Consider the following 22,087-nt stretch of genomic DNA (forward strand, 5'->3'; position numbering starts at 1 on the left):
AAAATGAAAAATAGAAAATTCATATCCACAAAAGGACATGTTTGGAGGAAATTATTGGTAAAAGTGTACTTCTCATATTAAAACAACAGAATAATGAAGTCCTAAGATCAACCACCTTCGATTGGGATCAAATTGATGGACAATTTTGACTCATCCCATGGTCTAGATTCTGATCTTGTTACATTTTGTAACGAGCAGCAACCAATTGGAAAGCAGAGATGAGTACAAACAACCAATCAAAGTGGTCAATCTGGGACCTGAAAAAAGTTATAAAAACTACAATTTGAAGGAAACAAAGAGCTCCTTGATCTGCCTTTACTATTGTGAACATCCATCAGGAAAGAAAAGAAAAAGGAATCATTTTCAATGTCATCGTCCCTACTTCAGACTCGTTACCCTTTGCTCCAATTGCTGATCGTCGACTGACAACCTCTGAAAGGACTTTGACTACATCTATAAGGCCCTTGTTCTCCTCAAGAAAAAGGGAGAAGATCCTGCAATTTGATTCCTCTCACCAATGGAAGATTTAGTAATTTGAGTGTAATCTGTATAATAAACCAGGTTAATTGTTTGTAACTGGAGAGTTGTCTCTGTTACCTGGCCATTTATCATGGCTTGGATATCCTGCCATTATGCATGATTCAGCAACCTCACACAATGCCTCAAATTGTCATGCACTAATGTTCATTTAAGTTATAAGGGCATTTATCTTATTGAAAGTTAGTGAAATCTATTCATATGAAGCTTAAGTAATATTTCTTTATATTTAGATAATAGATTTGTTATTGCAGTAATAAATTATATATTATTTATTTATATAATTATATATAATTTATTTTTTTAACAGTTTGACAGTATGAAGATGGGTTATTACTTAACAGATTTAGAAACAATAATTCAAGAGCTTAAAGCATATATTCTTGATAAAAAGTCTAATCTTCATCATGCAGAAGGTGAACCAATTGCTGAAATGCTAGAAGGAATGCTTGATTATTATGAAAATATAAATAATCAATTTAATATTTCATGGAATATATCAGAAGTACGTTATCAAACTAATTGAATATATGAATATGAAAATAAATATTTTATATTAATATTATTATATTGAAGCATTATTATAAAATTTACTAATTACATAAGTGATTTAAGATATTAAATTATAAATTCTTTAATTATTATTAATTAATTAATTCAAAATCTCTATTTTCAGACATTTATTGATATTATTTCATTTTTATTGGAAACACCATATCTAATCAAGAAGCAGTCCGTAAGTAAGCAGAAAATTCTGTTGGTTTTCATGATTTTAAATATTAAAAATTATTTTAAATTATATAAATAATTCAAATTTTATTATTTTTTATTAGAAACCTTCATAAAACTACAAATAATATTTAAAAAAATATTACTATAATATTCCAGGAAAGATGTTAATTTAAACAACTAACATGTTTGACCATGTTGAATGACGTTTATCAGGTAAACATCAATAAAACATAACAAAGAATAAAATCTGGAACATGGAATTTCTTTTGGACATAGAATGAAAACACAAATGTTTGAACAATGTTCTATTACAAATGTATTTAATTAAATAAAAAAGTGACAGCCAAACATGTTGAAAATGTTAGATGTTTGAATTAAACACACTGCTAGATTATTATGGTGATATTTTCTTACTTTATGTGCTTTCTGGTTGTGAAATTTGTTTACACTTGCAAACAATTTTATTGGGTAAATATTTTTGGCTTTTGAAAGCCATTTCAGATCACAATGGACTATTTAAATAACAGAATATATAAATTGAAAATTTAAGAATTTAATGAATATAAAAATTTTATTATCTTAAATTATGTAATTATTTTCTATTTATATGTTGTTTATATGTTAAATCTTAAATTTGTTGTATATAGTATATATTTTCAAAAAGCCAAAAAATGTTTTTTCAATAAAATTTTATTTTTAATAAAATAAGATGAATACTGCTGAATTCTTCTTACTTTTACAAGTGATGTAATGTTTTATGATTTATGAAATACTTTACACAAGTGTCACATTTTATTTTATTTTGTTTATTTTTTTCTTCTGTTAGTACAGTATTATATAATTCAAACTATATTTCTAGAAATAAAAGTTTAATTTATATAAGACAGAGCTTAAAAGGAATCAAGTTTAATTTATAACTGCTCATTTCTTTTATAACCGTCTTTCAAGAACTAATTAGGCTATAAAAGCACGGATCTATTATACAATACAGGAAATCCTCTTTAGTTCAAAATTCAAGGGACAAAACAATTGCGACTTGCAAAATTATCCAAGATCTACAATTTCGGGACAAAACACCACATAACTGATGTAATTTATTAAGCAAATGGAATATGGCTATGTATACAGAATGCTACTTTAATTAATAACTATCAATAATATAAATAAACTCTAGTTAAACAACACTTGTCCAGTGAGAACCTCACAGGTTGCCAGATAAGTTTTTATAAAAAGTAAAGCAAACTTCTTTGAAATGTAGCCCAAATTATTTTTAAAATGGGCTAAAAATAGTGAGTCACCTAAATGTAGTAGCCTAGAGCCCTACAAATATCTCTATCTGCTACTCATAGCCCAATCTTGCAATCTCGAAACCCAGATGTATTTAATGAAATAAAGAAAAAAAGGGTAGTCCATGGGTAAGGTGACATTCAAAAATGTGTTACTGTAACAGTAAAGCCATGTTCACCAGATTAGAGTTGTTCTTGGTCTATTGTTCTCTTATAGTATAGAGGCACTTTGATCTAAACAAATGAGTTAACTTATCCATATAACAGTTCAGACAGAATTTTCACTTCAAATTTCAAAGAAGCCATATTTTGAACTAACCAAATTCTTTAACATGTAAATTTCTATACCCCTGGCTGGGACAAATAGTATAGTTATGAACTAATGGGATTTTGAACTATCCAAGTTTGAATTAACAAGGATTTCCTATATATCTTTGCATGTCATTTAACTTTAGTTCAATGATTAACTTACATAAAAATTAAACATATATAATATTAAAAATCGTTATGCAAGCAATTTATAAATTAATTTTCTTTTTCTAAACAGAATTATAACAGTGAGTTATGTAATATTTCTCTTATGAAATAGATCTTTCTCTTTAATCTCATATTATTATAAAGAAATTTACATAATAATTTTAACAAAATTTTAAATAGTTAAATAAATTTTCAATGAGTATTTTCCTTTATAAAGTTGTATGTTTAGGTGATAATATTGTCAGGGAAATTTAGATAAATATAATAGTAAATTTCAAAAGAAAATGCAACATAAAATTTATATTCTCAAATAAGTGACTGACTGATTGATAGGGCCCTAAGAGACCCTTATTAAACAAAAACTGTTGGAGTTTTTTACTAAGAAAATTATTTTTATGATTTTATATGCTTTATTGCTTGAGAATAAAGCTAAATAGATTTTTGTTTTGTTTTGAATTACTATGATAAATAGTAAAGATGCTTATTACTTTAGAACAGTTTCTCAAATTAGATTTATAGATATAATCAGTAAATGTATAACAACTACATAATTAAGGGTATGCTGATACCATAAAAATTTAACTTAGGAATTCTTGAAAATTCATGGAATTCTTAATGCATACTTCTGAGTACATACTATTTAACTCTTTATATATCAAATTTAAATACAGTATTTATGGTTTCTGCTTGTCTCAGCTCTTACAGTTAGAGTGTCTTTAGTTTACCTTTTGGCTTGGCCATCAACATTTCTACTTGTTAGAGTTCAAATGTTTTGAAGGTAGTTTAGAGTAGACTAATTACAATTTCTTTAGTTTTAGTTTTTGTTTTGTTTGCAGGCAATAATACAGCACATAATTTTATTATATACTGTATTATATTAAAATAAAACAATTAAAAATAAATACATTTATATATGAACAAAACATACACAATGAATTAAGCAATCCTTTCAAACCCATATAAATAATAACAGAGTCCATTCTAACAGAAATAACAATATAAATAAGCACATCAAGTAAACCAGTAAAACAAGATACAGTACAAATAGAACATTTGAGTGAAAGGCTACAAAGACTTCACCAAGATATTTGGTACAGAAAGAGTTAATCTAGAAGTGATGTCTTTTGGCACTGTTGCCTTCTTTAAACTTAAGTACGTTCACTGCCTATAAGTGTAAGAGAATACAAACACATTGATATTTCAAATGTATGCAAATCTATTGCTAATATTTATTTAACAGTTAATGTTATTTAAATATATCCAAAGATAAACATAATATAAATTTTGTACTAACATTATAATTTTATTCAATTGAATAATGTCCTCCTATATATCTTCAATTTCATAAGATATTTTTATTTAAATGCCTATTTGTTTAGGAGTACAGTAGAGAGTCGTTAATCCGAATCGCCGGTTATCCGAACACTTTCCAGTTGGACTGTGTCGTGCTGAATCGAAGTTTTTGATACTAGATTTACTTCTAAAGAATAATTTTCATGTTTTTATATTCTTCAATATATTTATTTTGTTTGTACAAAATAAAGAAATAATTTTTAACGATACAATAGCCTCGATTATTATTATAAAAATTTTCGTTAGGCTTAAAATCGACGAAAATTCAACATGAAGCGACACACAATGGAGAAAAATTTGAACATCGGACAGGTTAATATATTTTTTCATACATAATCGGTTATCCGAACAAATCACTAATCCGAACAACCCCAGTCCCCAATTGATTCGGATTAACGACTCTCTACTGTATTTACAGCAATTATAACTTTCACATAAAAAAAATCATATTGATATAGAAAACAATGTGTGCTTATGATACAGCATTAAATGTTTATGAAGTAAAACATTATGTATGACATTAATAATTCTATTATAAAACTTTTTTTTTGTTATTAATTATATTGTTTCATCTCTTCAGAAATGATGGATAATTTAGATATGCTTTTTTGAACAAAATATTGAAAAGTATTTTTCTAAACTGATTTCATATTTTCTTTTCTGCTTGCAATGCTTTTTGAAGAACATAGTCTGTACATACATACATAAATACATATACATACATTTTCTATGGAATTAATTATATTTGTGCATATATACTGTATTTTACGGACTATAAGATGCACCTTAATTTTTAAGCAATTTTTTAAAAAATACCTATAAGACGCACCTGAATTTTGGAGGCAATTTTTCGAAGAAAAAAAGTGCGTCTTATAGTCCGTAAAATATGGTATATGCACAAATATATAAAATATATTATATAATAAATATATATGCACAAGTATAATTAATTATATAGGAAAATGAAGTATGAAGGAAATTAGTGCACTACAATAGTATTCTATCTTATGCATAGCATTTTATAACAATGAATAAAAGCAATCCTCTTAGTTTCAAAGAACAGATAGATTTTACATCATGCAAAATCCATCTGGTCTTTGAAATTATGATCTATAGAGATAAGGTACAAAAATTGTGTACAATAAACTTTAAATTATAAATTTATAAATTAGATTACAAAGTATTTTTCTATTAATAATACTTTTAAAAACATATTTCTGATATAATTATATATTTTTATTTATTAAATTTCAGCATATTTTCAAGTTATATAACAATATTAAAGGATTTGGTGAAATAAGAGGAAGTTTAATTGAAGTAGATAGTCTTGAAGTATATCAAAAAGAATTATTTGGTACGATTCATTTGTATTTCTAAAATATTTGTTTATTATGTGAAAAAGTTTGTTTAAAAATTAATATATTTAAGTAATGATAAATGAAATATATTTAATCAGTAATAAAGTAAAACAAGTTTGAAAAAATATTGAATATATATTTTAGCTAGAAATAGTATATTCTGCAATCAGTTCATAATCTTGTAAAAATTATTATTCAAATAAAATATTTCCAAAAATTTTTTTAACACAGTTAAATAATAGTGTTACAAAAATTTAAGTTTTATGTTTTTGAAAAAAGAAAATAAAACATCACATTTATCACCTTATATTTAAATTTTTATAAATGATATGAACAAAAATTGAATAAAATGAAGATATTATATTTTACTAACATGATTAATTTTAAAGTTTTTGAATAAAATATGCTTTTCTTCTATAGCAGACTCTTAATTTGAAAAATGTGTTTTTTTTTTTTTTTTTTTTTAATAAAAAGAGAGAGTGGGAAGAAGATAAAACAAGAAGGACAATTCAAGACATCTAAATTTTTTCTAATGTTAACTTTAACGTATCAGTCACAGCTGAATATGACATAGTAATCAAGCAACTTATCAAATTTTGCAAAAAATAGACCAAATATTTAAAATTGGTCTCCTTTGAAAACCCCTAAAACATATTTTGTGCTCACTGGTTACTTCATATTAAGTAATTTTTCTATTCAAATGACACCAATCCCATTAGTCAGATAGAAGGGAAACTTGTAGGCAGGGGTTGAAGTTAATTTGAACCAAAAGTAGGCATTTATCTCCTCATGGATAATAAAACCATGTTGAAATCTATAAAGAACTAATTAACTTTCTTCTTTATATATTAGAGTAACATGATGTTTAATATTTTATTATAAACAGCAATTTAATTTTTTACAACTTTCTTTAACTGAATATAAACAAAAACATTCATTTTTAAAAAGAAACACAAAGTTTCTTTTTAAAAATGAATGTTTTCAAACACTTCATAAATCATCTTATTTTACAAGATGATTTATGAAAAGTGTTTGAAAACAAACAGAGTTGTTTTTATTTATATTAAATAGTTTAGCACTTATTAAATTCATTATAATTATTTTTTACAGAGTTAGAGATTAAACGTATTGAATATGATAAAACCTATCACCTCAGATTTCCTCATTTACAAAGGCCAAGAAATGCATTACGTTCTAAGATTCTCCAATCGTGGTTAACAAATTCTATTGAAATAGAAATAAACAATGAAAATGAAGATAAAAATAGTAAGTTTAAATGAAATTTAATAATAAAATTAATAAAAATCTTATAGAAATTATTATTTCTAATTGATTATTAAAATAGTTAAAATTTTACTTTAAATAAAGTTTTATCAACTTTTCTGATCTAACAGAATTCATTAATAATAATCATTGTAAACATACTAGTAATGTTCAAAATAACCACTCAGTCGGTTTGACGAAACACAAAGTTTATATTTACAATATAAATGTACAAAATAATACAGATTAGAGTCACAATTAAATATGCACAAACACTACTCCAACGATAACCGACTATTCCCGTACAAATTCGTCGCAAGAACTCCTTACGATCAAACAGACTTGTAATTAACAAAACCTCCGAGTCAGGAACAAGTTCGTACTCAACCACTGGGCTTTACTTTCCCCAGATTTCCGTAACGTCCAACGAGAGAGTTAGTTAGCACTTCGATAACGACGATCCTAATCCGATCCGATCTTCAAGATACGAACCCAGCCGATCCCGATACGAACTCACGATACGAGCTCCCGTTCCCGCCGAAACTACGGCTTAAATAGTCCCAATGTTCGAATCGTCCGCCAATCAAATTTGAATTCTTCCACAACGGCCGCCAACGGTCATTTCCTGCCGGCCAATCGTCCATCTGTCGTCGATTTGAAACACAACGGATCTTCTAACTGTCGTTTCTAACGGCCGATCCCAACGGCTTTTCCGTTATGAAAGTTCGTTATAGCAAAACAGGGCGGAAATCGCTTGCCTAGCGATTCCAAACCCTACAATACTATTAATATTTTAAAGTATTTTTACATCTGCATATATTTTGCATAGTATGCAATATATGAAGGAATAAATGGCTATAATTTGTTGAATGTTTTTAATTTCATATTTATGATATTTAGAATAAAGTAGAAGTAACATTTGAATAATATTCAAAACTGGTTTTTAAAATTTTTAAAATATAAATATAATTGTGAAATGTTTTAAAGTTTAATATTTGACAAAAGTTGAAAAATTTTAATTACTTTTATATACTTTGTATTTTATACTGAAATGTTAAGACAAGACAAATAAATTTAAAAATAGTTTATTTTAACAATTATAATTTATTTTTAATTATAATTATGTACCATAACATTATATAAATATATATTTTATCTTAACATCTTAAAATAGTAAACATAGACTATTAGGCTAATCAGTTGTATATTCTTGTAGTATTCTTATTTTAAAAAATGACAACTTTCAGTTAAGAGTAAATTTATCTTTATTGTTATGTAACCATCACTTAAGACTATCTTTTCTGTTTCATCTAAAATGCTTTTTTGTATCACTCTAATCTGCAACGTTTTTTTGGCTTAGGGCACAAAATGTGAAAAATTTTTCTGGTGCACTTCGTGTACAAAATTAACAAAATTAAAAGTATATTAAAATTAAAAATTGTCTGACATTAAACTATAATAAATAAATATATTGATAATAAGTAATGGAAAATGAAGACAATTTTGTATAAATTACCAGCAACAGTCCAAAACAATTTTCACTTATGGAGATGAGGCTGCACCTCCACAAAAAAATATAAAACAGATAAAAAAAACTGGTAATTTGTAATGACAGAAAATGAAGACAATTTTGTATTTCCAATATATTTTAAGTTATAAATAGCTGTGTATTATAATAACTGCTGTTGCATAGACCTAATCTAGTTATTACAATAGTCTTGCTCATGGTCCATTTAGCCCTCTTTTGGGGCTAGTGTTGCCACCCTTTCAAAATTGCTGACCTGGACAATAGGTTTGTTCCAACACAAGTCTCTGACTGGTTTGAATTTGAAACCATACAATGCATGCGCAATGTCATTTTACAGCCAAGAACTGAATAATGCGCATGCCAGTTTTAAACCAGTTAGAGACTTGTATTGGAACAGACCTAATATTTGCCAGAGATATTTGCAAATTAAAATTTTAAAAGTACATTTTCTATCACTCTTAGCCTAGGGATAAGATGAGGATAGTTTTGGGTGGGGTTGTGAAATTAAAGTGTTTAACTGTTAAAATAAAATACTTACAAATATTTTCATAAATTTATTTTGTTTTATCATAATTTCACAATTTCTACAAAACTGGACATATTGTAAGAATCATAGGTGAATTATCACTGATGATTCATACATTATCATAATGTTAATTTATAGTAATGTAAAATGATTATGAATTGATTTGAATTATATTTATATTTTTAAAGCAAATTTATTTTATTTTTAATACAGATAATTATAACATGAGTGCTACTTCTATATTTTTTAAGAATCTCACAGAATATCTTCCAGAACATTATTTTACAAGATTAGGGTAAGAAAAGTTTTTATATTGTTTTTCGAAAAGAAAAATTAAATTCTTAAGTTCTTTATAAATTTTATCAAAGAAATAATATTTTCAAAAAATTTATGTATCAAAACTAAATATATTTTATTTGTATAATTTTTATTAAATTATTAATTTGAATGAAACTAAGGATTTTAATATTTACCATACACCCCAGAGGCTTAGACATAGAATATCAGCTTCATTCGCAACCAGTTGCTGTATCATTTAACGGCATAGGAATAGAAAATTTAATCAATACACAAAGTGTATCAATAAGAGTAAAAATGGCTCATTTAAAAAACAAGGTAAATATAAATTATATTATTCATTAAGTATTAAAATACATTATGCTTTTGTTGATTTACTTTAATATACTATATCTATTATTATAGCATAATAAATATATAAATTATTATAAACTGTACAAAAGCATGCACTCACATATCAATACTTCAAAATATGTACAATACATATAAAATATATGATTAAACAAAATAAAATTAAAATTTTAATGTATTATTTTCCTACAGATTTTCAGTTTTCATTAAACTATAATCAGCTAGCTTTAATCAATTTAACTGTTTTCAAAATTTATCATAAAGTTTTCAAGAATTAGAATTCTTTTTTCAACAGATAAAAAGTAAAAGTAAGTTCAAGCAAAAGTACATAAAAAATTTTTGTTTACAATGCATTTATAACACTAGTTTACAGCCATTTTGCAACTGTGGGGAAAAAAGTATTTTTTTTGTTAATTCCTAGGTACTGAACATAAAACTGAAATTAATAATCCTCTGGCAAGTAAGGATTTCATAATCTTATGGAATTTAAAAATACTTAATGCAGAAACTAAATGTTAAAATACAGATATGTGGAGACTTATAGGGCTATTACTGGGAGTTTAGGGTGGTTTTGCCAAATACTGTTGTTTTCTCTGTCTTTGGGATAGTAGACAACACAAAATTATTTAAAGTAAAAGAATGGCCTCATGTGATGAATTTGTTCCAGGTAAGGAATATATCTAGTTGATCTTAAAAAAGTCTTGTTACCCCACTGCATATAAAACTTAAATTCATAAAAACTTTTGTCAAAGCACTGGATAAAGAAGGCGCAGCTTTCTACAAATGAATTTAAAAACATTATACATTGTTTTTGCAATTAAAATTATAAGTGGAGTTATTTATGAAATATTCCAAGATAAATATCTTGGAATATTTCATAAATAACTCCACTTATATTATATTGTAATTATATATTATTAAATTTTATTACAACTTGAAAATATTGAGTATTTGAAAATAAAATTACAGTAAGAAAAATTAAACACACAAAGTTGAAATCTGAAATTATTCAGTATTTTAAGAATTATTTTTTCTTTAATTTATAGAGTCAAATGTTGAAAAACATTACATGTGGAATAGCAGATTTTTCTGATAAGTAAGTATAATCATTAATATTTTAAGTGAATGTTTATTTAGATAATTCTATTTTGAGTTCTTTCTTTTTCTGCTGTATTATCTTGCAAGTTAACAAATATTATTAAAATTTAAATTAATTAAATTATTTAAAAAGTAACAATTTAAAAGTATAATTTCATACAAATTATTGATAGAAATATGTAAGTTTGCATTTATAAAATTTACATGATTGTTTTATAATTTTTTCCACAAATTATAATTGTAAAAGTTATTGAGATATGTAACCTTACACTCTCAACCATGGGAAGCTTTGATGCAGTATTGTATTCTATAATCTACTTATAAAAAAACCCAAATCAAAATTTAATGATATAATCATTTGTCACCAAGCTTTGTCCCACTGGGAAATTTTCTGTAAACACCTATATTGATAATAATCAGTTTTGCATCATTTACACTTTTTATGGTGAAAATGGAGAGACCAATTGCCATCATTCTGGAGGAGTATAGGACTAGTTTCTCCATTGAGATGCAAAGTTCAATTCAATGCAACCCAACACAAGTTAGAAGCTAGGGATGCAACAAAAAGGCATAGATATACATATAAACAACCCTAATAGCCCAATGTTGCTTTGCATCGGGCTAATAGGGTTGTTTATATGTATGTTACGGCAGTGGTTGGTGTGTTATTGTAACAAAAAAGGATTAGCCAAAGCTTTTAAACAGTTAATAATATTTGACAAAAGTGTTAGACTACATACATTAAATAACTTGCTTCTATTGTAGAATTAAACAATTTTGTTATATTTCTTTCCATCCTCTCTTAATAGAATAAATTTTGTTTTATTTATGTATCTTTGTATAGACTTGTTCTATTTTATTTTACAGAAATATTTGCGAAGGTTAAAAACTTTCTTTCAAATGACATGTTAAGTAATTCTTAGTACAGCAAAACAATTTAACTCTTTAAGCACTGAAAACTTTTTATTTATGTATTTAGAAAAAAATTATTTTTATCCATCAGGCTACAAAGGGAACATTTGTAGGAAAACTAGTCAAACAACTTTTCCATCTGCTGATTTTGTTTTGAATGGATATGGCTGGTTTTGGCTGATTTCAGGTTAAAATAGTTAAAGTGAGATATTTCAAGAGAGAATAATTAGATTGACAATTAGATTAACTTGTATTTTAAAGTAATGCAACAGTTTATCTATGCTAATAATTATTTAAACAGATTTTCATAGATATAATTCTTTTTTAGTTCAAAAAATCACTTTATTAATTACTATTAATATAAACATACTTTTAAAATAGTATTTAATTTTATATACTGGCTTAAGTTGGAAGCATTTTTTGTTGTGATATTTGAAATGAAACACTGGCTAAAGGTTGTATTTTAACTGGTAATATTGATCAGTCTAAAAACAATGAATCCAATATTACCTCAATATTAAGCCAATCTTTTATGCTACTAGGGATGTTATTCATGTTATTGAAAGTTACATAAATACAAATAAAGTAAACCAGTCCCATAACTTGGGAATGACTAAAAGTAGTAGGATCACTTGCACTTCATTTGTACATATGAGGGATGTCTGGAAAGCAGTGCACTGCTGGAAAGTAAAGAACATTTGCTATAAAAAAAGTATATAAACAGTAATGATAGGAAAAAGTTTTATTAAGTACAAGTAATACAAGACCAGTTAATTTTCTACTATGTAGTTACTGATCTTGAATTAATTACTTGTTACCAGTTACTTTTACTAATTACCAGCTACTATACTGGTACCATTATGATTAAAGCACTTGTATAGTACATGACACTAGTTTTTGGATTACTTTGTCATAGACTTCCATTGCCTATTCTTTCAGCCAGTTATTGACAGCTTTTATCTCTCATCCATTCCAAATCCACCCAAAAACGCTCTCAGCTTGGGAAAGAGGTGAAAGTCACTGGGGCGCCAGATCGAGACTGTATGGTAAATGTCCCAGCTGAATTTCTAAGCACACCTTGAGTGGCTGCAGTAGAGTGTGGTCCTTGATTAAACGTTAAACACCTTTTCTCACACTTGCTTCATTTATGTGATCACCATAGACCTCCGTAATTTGTTTATGAACTTCTATGTGATACATTTAGATAACAAATAACACTTCGCACTTCACATTTGGCATGACACATTTTAACCCTTGACAAAACAGTAAAAATAAGCCAGTTGTTATTCAAACTCTACACACGCAAAGCTCCAGAGAAGTTTTGCAATCATCAGAGAATAATTTGACCTTGAATTGATGGTGGTAATTTACCTGTGCAGAGTGATATGCATAAACATTCTTTATTTTCTGGATGCCCTTTGTAATTAGTCTGATTCTCCTACTTCAGTAATTCAAAAGTTGTGGGACTGGTTCATTTGATTTGTTATAACCCTGTATAATACAACTAACAGTATTTGTTATTCAAAATATTATCAGATTATGTGTTATTTTTCAATACTAAATCAAACATCTGAAATATAAAATATAATTGAAATCTTAGCATACTAATTTCTTATTTTATTAAATTTTTCCTCCAACAGTAAATTTGATTTTTTGATGGACGGATGTCAAGTTATTAGTGTCAGAGGAAATTATACAACTTGCCAATGTTATCGCATGGGAATGTATGCCGTTCTTTTGACATCATTTACAAATGCAGTAAGTTACGTTTCAGGAAACATTTAAATCTAATTAATTGAGGTAAATAATGTTATAACAATTTCTTTTATCTTAATGGAATTTCTCTTTAGAAGAAATCAAGCAATCAAGATGAATTTGAAATAATTGCTGGTATTGGATGTAGCATTGGTGCCTTTCTTCTCTGCCTTACCTTTTTTATGCTGCTAATATTATGGAAGTATGTATTTGAAATACTTATATTATAGTTTAGCAATTTCCAGATTCTTTAACTTTCAGATTTTTAGAAATCTGGATAGTTAAGGTATTAATTAGATGGTTTTTGAAACATTTATCTCATCTTCAAATCATCTTTGATCATTTTTCAATTCACTAATCTTCAGATTGAAAATTTGGAAAGAAATTAATGAATTGTGGTGTTTCTTCTTAAATGTCAGATCTAGTAATCAATCTGGAAATCTGGCTGGCCAATTGTTAACAAGATGGCTCCTATGTAAATGAATATTATCATGTGTAAAAACCATTACATAGGATTCAGAGATCTCAGGAATTAAAGTACTTCTGCAAATATTTAGAACTAGCATGCACTTATTCAATATATTTCTATTCTAAATCCACTTGTTGCCACACCAAAAGTATCTTTTACTGTGCTGTTTGTGAAAAATTGAGTTCTTTGTTCTCTTTAAATAAAGATATATCAAAATCTTGCCAAAATAAATAAAAATTAAGAGATATACAGTTTTATCAATGGCACAAGAAAAGATTAAAAAGACTTAAAAAAAGAAAAAAGATGTTATTAAATCATCTATAAATTGAATCTTAATTTATCAGTTAAAAAGAAATTCAAAAAACATATTGACCTGAGATCCATTAATAGTCATGTTTCTAGTGGTTCAAACAAAAACTGATAGAATATAATGTCAGAATTCTAGAGATAGAACATAGTACCTAGTGTACTACGGTTATGTATCTTATGTGGTTGTGGCTGTATTTTAGTATTTTGTACTTAGCAGGCTTACAACTTCATAGAAAAAGTTGCATGCAACCTACCAGAAACCTACAAAGGTCACTTGTGGCCAGTATCCAGTTGTTCACATTCAGCATCGTTCACGACTGTTCTATACTATACTGCAAAATAATCTAAACATATATGATAAAATAAAATAAATTTTTACATATGATATAAGATTATTATTTCTGTTAGATGCCTATGTTTTACAACTCCTCAAACGAAGTATAGCTCCTTCTCACGAGCACCCATAGTGCTTGTGAGAAGAGCGCGAGATCTCATTTCTGTGTTTTTATAATGGAAATCCCCGTGTTATAGTTCTTTTGTTCTCCTCTCTCTCTCTCTTTCTCTCTCTCTCTTTCTCTCTTTCTCTTTCTCTGTGCAGTCTGTAAAGTTCGCAACTGCTTTGTGATCTGTATAAATAACTTCAATAAAGTTTTTTTTTGAAGACATTGCTGGTATGTATAATTTGTCATCCTATCTTGCGCTGTGAATGAAAGAATTATCATTAACATATTGACACTAGAGTTAATGATAAAAGACCTTAACTACAATTTCTGTACACTTTTCATTAAAAAACCCTATCTAAATTGTGAAAACTGTCACATTTTGATTAAAATTTTGAGAGTTGGCTATTTTGTGCAAATTTTTTAAGGCCACATTGCCAGCTGTTTTCAGAATTACAGATTGAGAGTCTGCATTGTCTGAGTTGTCACAATACACTGCAGTTAGTGTTTAATATACTGTATACTAATTATTCCTAGCAACATTATAGATTCTAGCATAATATAATTAATTTTTTTCTTTATGAAATATTAATTAATTTTTAATGTAAGCAAATAGTTACTTAAAAATTTAAAAATTATATAAATTACATGTGAATCCTTGGTAAAGAAAATAATATTAATTTTATGAAAATACTGTATTCATCTAACAAAGAAAATAAAGTCAATTATTATGATTTTTTTATAATGTTCATGTTTCGTTAATGTGTCAAGTCAACTGGCATCAAATTAGCTGGAGTCCTATCATATTTATTCACTTAAATATATATGAAACATTATTAATTTTATCTAAAATGCTTATGAAAAAATATCTTCCTATACAAAAGACATCTTTTTACACTTTTTATTGTATGTCTGTTTGTTTGTATGTTCAGATAAAATCTTGTAACTCAATTTTTGCCCATTTTCCAATTAAATGCTAAACTAAGAAGAATTTTGATAATTTAATATCACATACATAAAACTAAAAAGTAGAAAATAAAAAATATAAAAAAACTTAAACAAATGCTTTTTATTCACAAAAATGCATTAAAAGGTAAAGCTAAATTTTTTTTCAGCTTTCACAGTATTCTTGGCATTATGAACAAAAATAAAAGCATAGTGTGCTTATGTCTAGAAGTATTCTTAGTTACAATTTCTATCAATTTTGTGGGCTTCTCATGAGCACTGCATGCTTTTATTTTTGGTCATGTAATACTGTTAAAGCTGAAAAAATCTGTTTTTTTAGCTTTTAGTGCATTTGTGTGAATAAAAAGCATTTCTTTAATTTTTTTATTTTTTATTCATATACATATATTCTTTATTCTTTGAATAAGTTACTTTAATAAGTAGTTGAAAATAAATAATTACAACTTATTCTTAATTATCGAGAATTATAATTCTTTAATCAGACCTCTATGATTTCAAATGAAGATTAACTCATACAGAATAAATATTTAGGATGAATAAAACATAACATAAATAATAATATGTATACTTTTTAAAAAGTTATAAATTTACATAGAGTTTACAAAATATGTAATATATAGTACTTTAAATATAGAAGCTGTAAAGATACAAATTATTTTAAACATAAATATATCAGGCATTGCTAATGAAAAGATGTTGATGTCGTCAACTTTTTTCAGTATAATTCATAAAAATATTTATCCCTGAATTTGAAATATCTAAGAGATAGTTAAAATTAAGCATATTTGAAAAAATAAGTTATTGACTATTTACATTTTAATTTAATATCATATGTATTTTAGTATTGAAATCTGACATAATTACTGTTTAGTAATACATTAAATTTATCTATTTTCTTATTTATTAGAAAATTAAGGGGTGCCATAACAGCATTAAAACTTCAAGTATGTATTGCCTTAATAGGTGCCTACATTGCAATTTTGAAAAGTCTTCAAGAATCTCTATCAAAGGTAAATTTTTAATAATAAAATTTAGACATCTTCCATTTATAAATTTTTTTATTAAATATTAATAATCAAATTATTAACGTTTTCTAGGAATATTATTCGTACATATTATCTATTATCCAATTCTTTCTTCTTGCTGCCTTTTCAATGCAGTTATGTCTGGGACTTATTGTTTATATTGAATTTACCAATTTACAAAGTATAAAATATCCAGAATTAAAAGTAGCTGCTATGGGATGGGGTAAATATTTATAAAATAGTATTTAAAATATTTGAAATTTTAGAAAGAAAATATCAAAATTATTGATGGAAATTTTTTATTTTAGCTGTTCCCACTATAGTAGTAGGTGCTACATTAGCATCTCAAGTTCCAGAAGGATTCCTAATAGAAAGGTTAGATTTTGAAAACATATTGCAAATTTTCTTTATTTTTCTTTATATATTTAAATATAAAGAAAATATATATAATATATTTTCTTTGTTTGTCTAAAATTCAATGAAATAATTATTGTAAATTAATTTAAAAAATTACATATTATTTCATAAAATTTTCAATTCATTTTTCATTTTTTGCTTTCTCATCTCTCAATAATTATTTCACTAGTAACATTTCATTTATGTGCTCAACTGTATATTATTAAAATAATCTGAAATTATCTTAAAAATATATGAAAATTAACAGATGTGAAACATCATTTCATTAGACAGAAATATCAAAAGAAACAAAAATAATTCAAAGTTTGCTTTATTTTCAAACAATTTCTTTTTATTTCATATTCCTAATTCTTTTCTTTTTAATTCATATTTAAAAATTAAACCGAATGCAATTATATTATGTAATATCTCTATAATTACAGTATAATAGTTCTAATTACTTAATTAATTAGAATATATTCTAAATAATTCTAAATTATAAGAGATATATATTAGAATAATTATTATAATATGGAGAATATGTTCAATTAGATTATTTATCTCATCTAACAAAGCTACTGTTTCTAAAATTTGCATAAAAAATTCTTTCAATAGCTCTTAAATTCTGTTGGATAAGATTATTTTAAATTTTTATTATACAGTAAGATCTCACATAATGTAGGAGATGCATTTCTAGACAACAAAGCGCTAAACGAAACAGCGTTAAACGAGGTCATTTTAACATAGAGTATTTCATAAAAATATTTGTTCCATAGGTGATAGGTGAACACGCGACCAAAAATAAACAAATTTTACTTTAATTTTAAGTTATTTTTATATTAATTTGTATAATAATATATGTTAAATAACACATAAACATATGCACACAGAAATGTAAAGTCTATTTTTTGTGATGAAGGTCCTGACTTTTCTGAAATTCTTGTTTTTTTGTAATAAAGTTTTGAAGTTTCATTTGTCGCTTTTTTCTTTCCTTAAGCAAATGTCAGTAGCAGAAGATCACATCCAAAACACCTTGTTTTGCTTTTGCACTCCTTTTAAAATCTGGATCATTTGCTGCAATTTGTCAATGATTTCGGTTATCGTTACCAAACTTTTACTAAGGAAATCTGTAGAGAAATTTTTTTGGTTCTTCGTTTTCAGAATCTCTATTTTCCAGTGGTACATGAATTCCTTGTTCTGCCTGTTTTTGAGGGTCGTCGTTGGTAAGGCTGTCACCAGAAACCTGCAGTAATTCTTCAATGTCCTGCTCGTCAACATCTCCTAGTCCTGCTGTATCGATTAGGTTGTAACAATACAGCGATAGGCTCTTCTCATCAAGAATTCTTGGATACCTCCAGCCATAACTTCTTTCACACTTTGTTCATGCATTTATCAGTTAATTCTTGCCAAGAGAAGTCAATATTGCCTATGGCATCCATGATGTTATATTTTTTCTAAAATTGCACCAAACAAACATAGATTTAAAGAAAGTACCCCATTTTGCCACCTATTTCTGATTGGTTCGTGTTAATAAATAATCATATTATATACGAATCAATGAATTACCGCAATAATTTAGATAATTTAAATCAGCGTAAATTTTGAGTTTTTTTTTAGGCTTCAGCAGACCGCGTTATATCGAATCAGCGTTAAATGAGGCAGTGTTAAACAGGGTCTTACTGTATTTAATAAATGTATAATTCTGATCCTATGAATTCTTTGAATGAAATTTCAATCAGATATCTGAATGAAGAAATTGTATAGAATGATAATGTATTTTAAACAATATGTTTTAAAGATATAATTTTTTATAAAATTTTTAATAATTATGCAAAATTCAATTATAATATTGTAAAAATGTATGTTAATAACAACTTTTTCTTTGTTTTTAGTTGGTGGCTGAAATTTGGTACAAATTTTTTTCTCTCTTACACCATAGCTGTTATTATCATTTTCGTGGTAAGTATCATAATTGTTATGTAATATGTTATAATTTGTATTAATGCTACTTGGGTGATGGCATGCTTCTAGAAGGATTTAGGTTTGCAGCTTACTTCAGATGAATTCTGCACTTCATTTCTCTGATGAACATTTTTAGTGTATTGCAGGAAAGATGAAAGGGAGGTTATCTAATATATATATATATATATTGAAAATGTATTTACATTTGTATACTATAGAAATTAAGAGAGAGCTATATAAAGGTCTCTGGAGAGATCTAGTAGAAAAGTCTTTATCAAGAAACTAATAAAGTAGTTTAAATTTGCCAAAGTGCACTCTGATGGCCAAAATTAGTACTAATGTTTATTTTCCCTAATAAATGGCCATAATAAAATCTAAAAAACTTCTGTTTTTTAAAATGTTCCTTGTTTTTTATCTTGATTTCTATAACTTGTAGGACAAACATCCCTTAATAATATATTTTCTTCATACAGAGATATTAAAATTTTTATTTTTGCATTGTTCCATTTCTTCTTGCCTTCCAATATGTTGAACTCAAATCTCACCAATTATTAAAACAACTATATAGTAAGCAAACCAGTAAAAAAATCATTTCTAGTATTATTGATTCTTACACATCTTTGTTAACTAAAAGTTGGTTACATTTTATTAGATGTAATCACAGACATTGCTGCTAGTTATTAAAACAAACAAGCATATAAAATAATTTAAAATGTTTTAAAATTCATTGAAGATCTTTCAATGCAAAGAAAAATCATAATTTAAATGCAAATAAAATATCTAATGTTAATTTATTATTCATTATTTTACATAAAATAGATTAAAAGATTGAATTTATGAATAAATAATATATTATAGTAATTCTATTCTATAATATTGGTAATATTTAGTCTGCATGATAAATAACAGCTAACCATTACTAATGTTGAAGTACCTTTCATAGATATTAGCAATAAAGTTTAAAATTTATCAATTTAATAAGCTAAATGTTTAAACAAAATTCAGTGAGCATAATAAAGTGTGGCCGCCAGCGCCAGAGATCCCGAACACTGCCTGGCAACACTTGCCAACGAGATGTTGGCTGGCAACTTGTAAGAAAAAGAGGCGTGAAAGTTTGCGGGTTTTTGCCTGGATGTTGGCCGAGGATGTCGGTGACAGTTCTCACCTTTTTAATAAAGTTTTTTTGTTACTGTTCGTGTTTGTCTGCTTAGTTCTAAAGATCAGTAGGATCGAATGACAAAAAAGTTATTGTACAGTAAATTATATCAAATAATTTTATTAACAAATGCAAATAAATATAAAAAAATTATATGCAAAGTGATATTTAGAATTTAACAATAGATTTGAATTTAATTAGTTGTATTTAAAAGATTTTAATTCTTGAAGTTTTATTACTTTTTAAATTCCTTATTAATATAAAATGGTAAAAATATTTTTAAAAATTTTACATAAAATTATACAATAATTGAATATTTTTATTAAAATAAATGAATAATATTTTATCTTTCAAACAGCTTCAGCTTATTCTGTTTCTCACAGTCAAAGCAGAAATTAGGCATCATCAAAAAGAGGAATCTCCCAAACAAAAAATCATTGGAAATAGGTAATTTAATATTTTTTTACTATTATTTAAAAATAAAAACTTTACATTATCAATTTTTTGTTAATAAAAACAAACATTTATTTTTGAAAAATTTCCAATAATTGTAATTATTAATATATTTATTTTTTTAATAGAACCAAACTGTTATGTCGTTCATTAGTGATATCTGTAGCTCTTCTTTTGACATCTGTTTTTAGTATTCTATATATAAATTATGAAGATGATATTTTCAAATATTTGTTTTCATTCAGCTCTGCAGCTTTGGTAAATATTGTTTTGAATGTCATTTTATTTCTTTATATTTTCATATCATTTCTTAATTATAAAATATATAATAATATATTCATTTAAGTTTGCTAATTCTCCCTTAGGGGCTGATAGTATTTCTTTGTTATACATTCTGTAGTGAAAATGTGAGTATCATAATTTGTCAATAATTTCATTTTATTATTATCAATATATTATCAATTAACTATAAACAGATATTCTGAAATACAAAAATTGGTATAATAAATTATTTACGTACTTTAGGAATTAAGTTACTATCAAATTAGGCTATGTAGATTGCATTTTTAAGTTACGAATTAAATATATAATCTACTGGGATACTGCCACATAATTTTTTACATTTTATAATTTTTTACTTCAGTTTCTTAAAATTATTACTTGAAGCTTATGAAATCAATTCTTATACATAATATTTCAGTTTCAGAAAACATCTTTATATATGATTTTATATGAAGAAATTAGTTTTTCACTACTCTCTTATCACTACTATTTTTTTTATCTTTTTAACAGAAATAATGTTTAGAGTCCTGGTTTAATTTTTTTATTGAAAAAGCTTATATAAATACATATGGTTTAATTACATATTATACCATATATCTATATAAGATTTAATATGTAAACTTTTAAGTAACATATAATTAATTCATACTACTAAAGTTTTGTTTATGATCTTATTAGTTTTCTTTTATTTGTTATTCTGATTAAATTCTTATTTACAGGCATTTCTTTTATGTTGTCCAAAAACATCTAACGATGATGATGATGAAAAAGAGGTAAAATATTTTTATTCTAATTTTTTAAAACTAGTCATTCAATTTCTTAATTTATTAATATACAAGGTATTTATAATTAAAGTTCAAATTTAAAAAAGATATAACTCAGGAATTAATCAGTGGAATGACATCATATTTTACATGGAGACTTCTGAAGGGATGGAATTTTATTTGAAACAAAAAAAACTTAGTTATAAATGTCCACAATGATGAGAAATGGCAGTCCACCTTGATGCAGTGGTGCAGTCAGGAGATGGGCAAGGGGCAAGTGCTTTCCCTAAAGAGAATTTCAAAAAGTGAAAAGAAAGCAGCCCATGCTTACATTTTTATAATGCTTAAATAGCATTATAAAAAAGTAGTTATTTTTATTATAAATTTTATAA

General features: G+C 26.0%; 1 protein-coding gene across 7 annotated transcripts in view; it reads left to right on the forward strand.

Annotated features, from left to right (window-relative positions):
* The window catches only part of LOC136972618 (uncharacterized), a 264,970-nt gene that overhangs the window by 238,901 nt on the left and 3,982 nt on the right, over positions 1-22,087 (forward strand). For 6 of the 7 annotated variants that reach the window (XM_067267201.1, XM_067267202.1, XM_067267197.1 and 3 more), the window contains exons 13-29: positions 848-1,042; positions 1,214-1,273; positions 5,640-5,739; positions 6,854-7,009; positions 9,274-9,355; positions 9,546-9,675; positions 10,755-10,804; positions 13,359-13,476; positions 13,569-13,675; positions 16,565-16,667; positions 16,755-16,905; positions 16,991-17,057; positions 18,971-19,037; positions 20,555-20,643; positions 20,778-20,907; positions 21,015-21,056; positions 21,651-21,704. In XM_067267201.1, the coding sequence (XP_067123302.1) occupies positions 848-1,042; positions 1,214-1,273; positions 5,640-5,739; positions 6,854-7,009; positions 9,274-9,355; positions 9,546-9,675; positions 10,755-10,804; positions 13,359-13,476; positions 13,569-13,675; positions 16,565-16,667; positions 16,755-16,905; positions 16,991-17,057; positions 18,971-19,037; positions 20,555-20,643; positions 20,778-20,907; positions 21,015-21,056; positions 21,651-21,704 (1,701 nt within the window). The remainder of the gene's footprint in view (positions 1-847; positions 1,043-1,213; positions 1,274-5,639; positions 5,740-6,853; positions 7,010-9,273; positions 9,356-9,545; positions 9,676-10,754; positions 10,805-13,358; positions 13,477-13,568; positions 13,676-16,564; positions 16,668-16,754; positions 16,906-16,990; positions 17,058-18,970; positions 19,038-20,554; positions 20,644-20,777; positions 20,908-21,014; positions 21,057-21,650; positions 21,705-22,087) is intronic. The other variant, XM_067267203.1, reaches the window with a different exon arrangement.

The sequence above is a fragment of the Centruroides vittatus genome, unplaced genomic scaffold, assembly GCF_030686945.1.
Source record: "Centruroides vittatus isolate TY-2023 unplaced genomic scaffold, ASM3068694v2 contig_299, whole genome shotgun sequence".
Lineage (NCBI taxonomy): Eukaryota > Metazoa > Arthropoda > Arachnida > Scorpiones > Buthidae > Centruroides > Centruroides vittatus.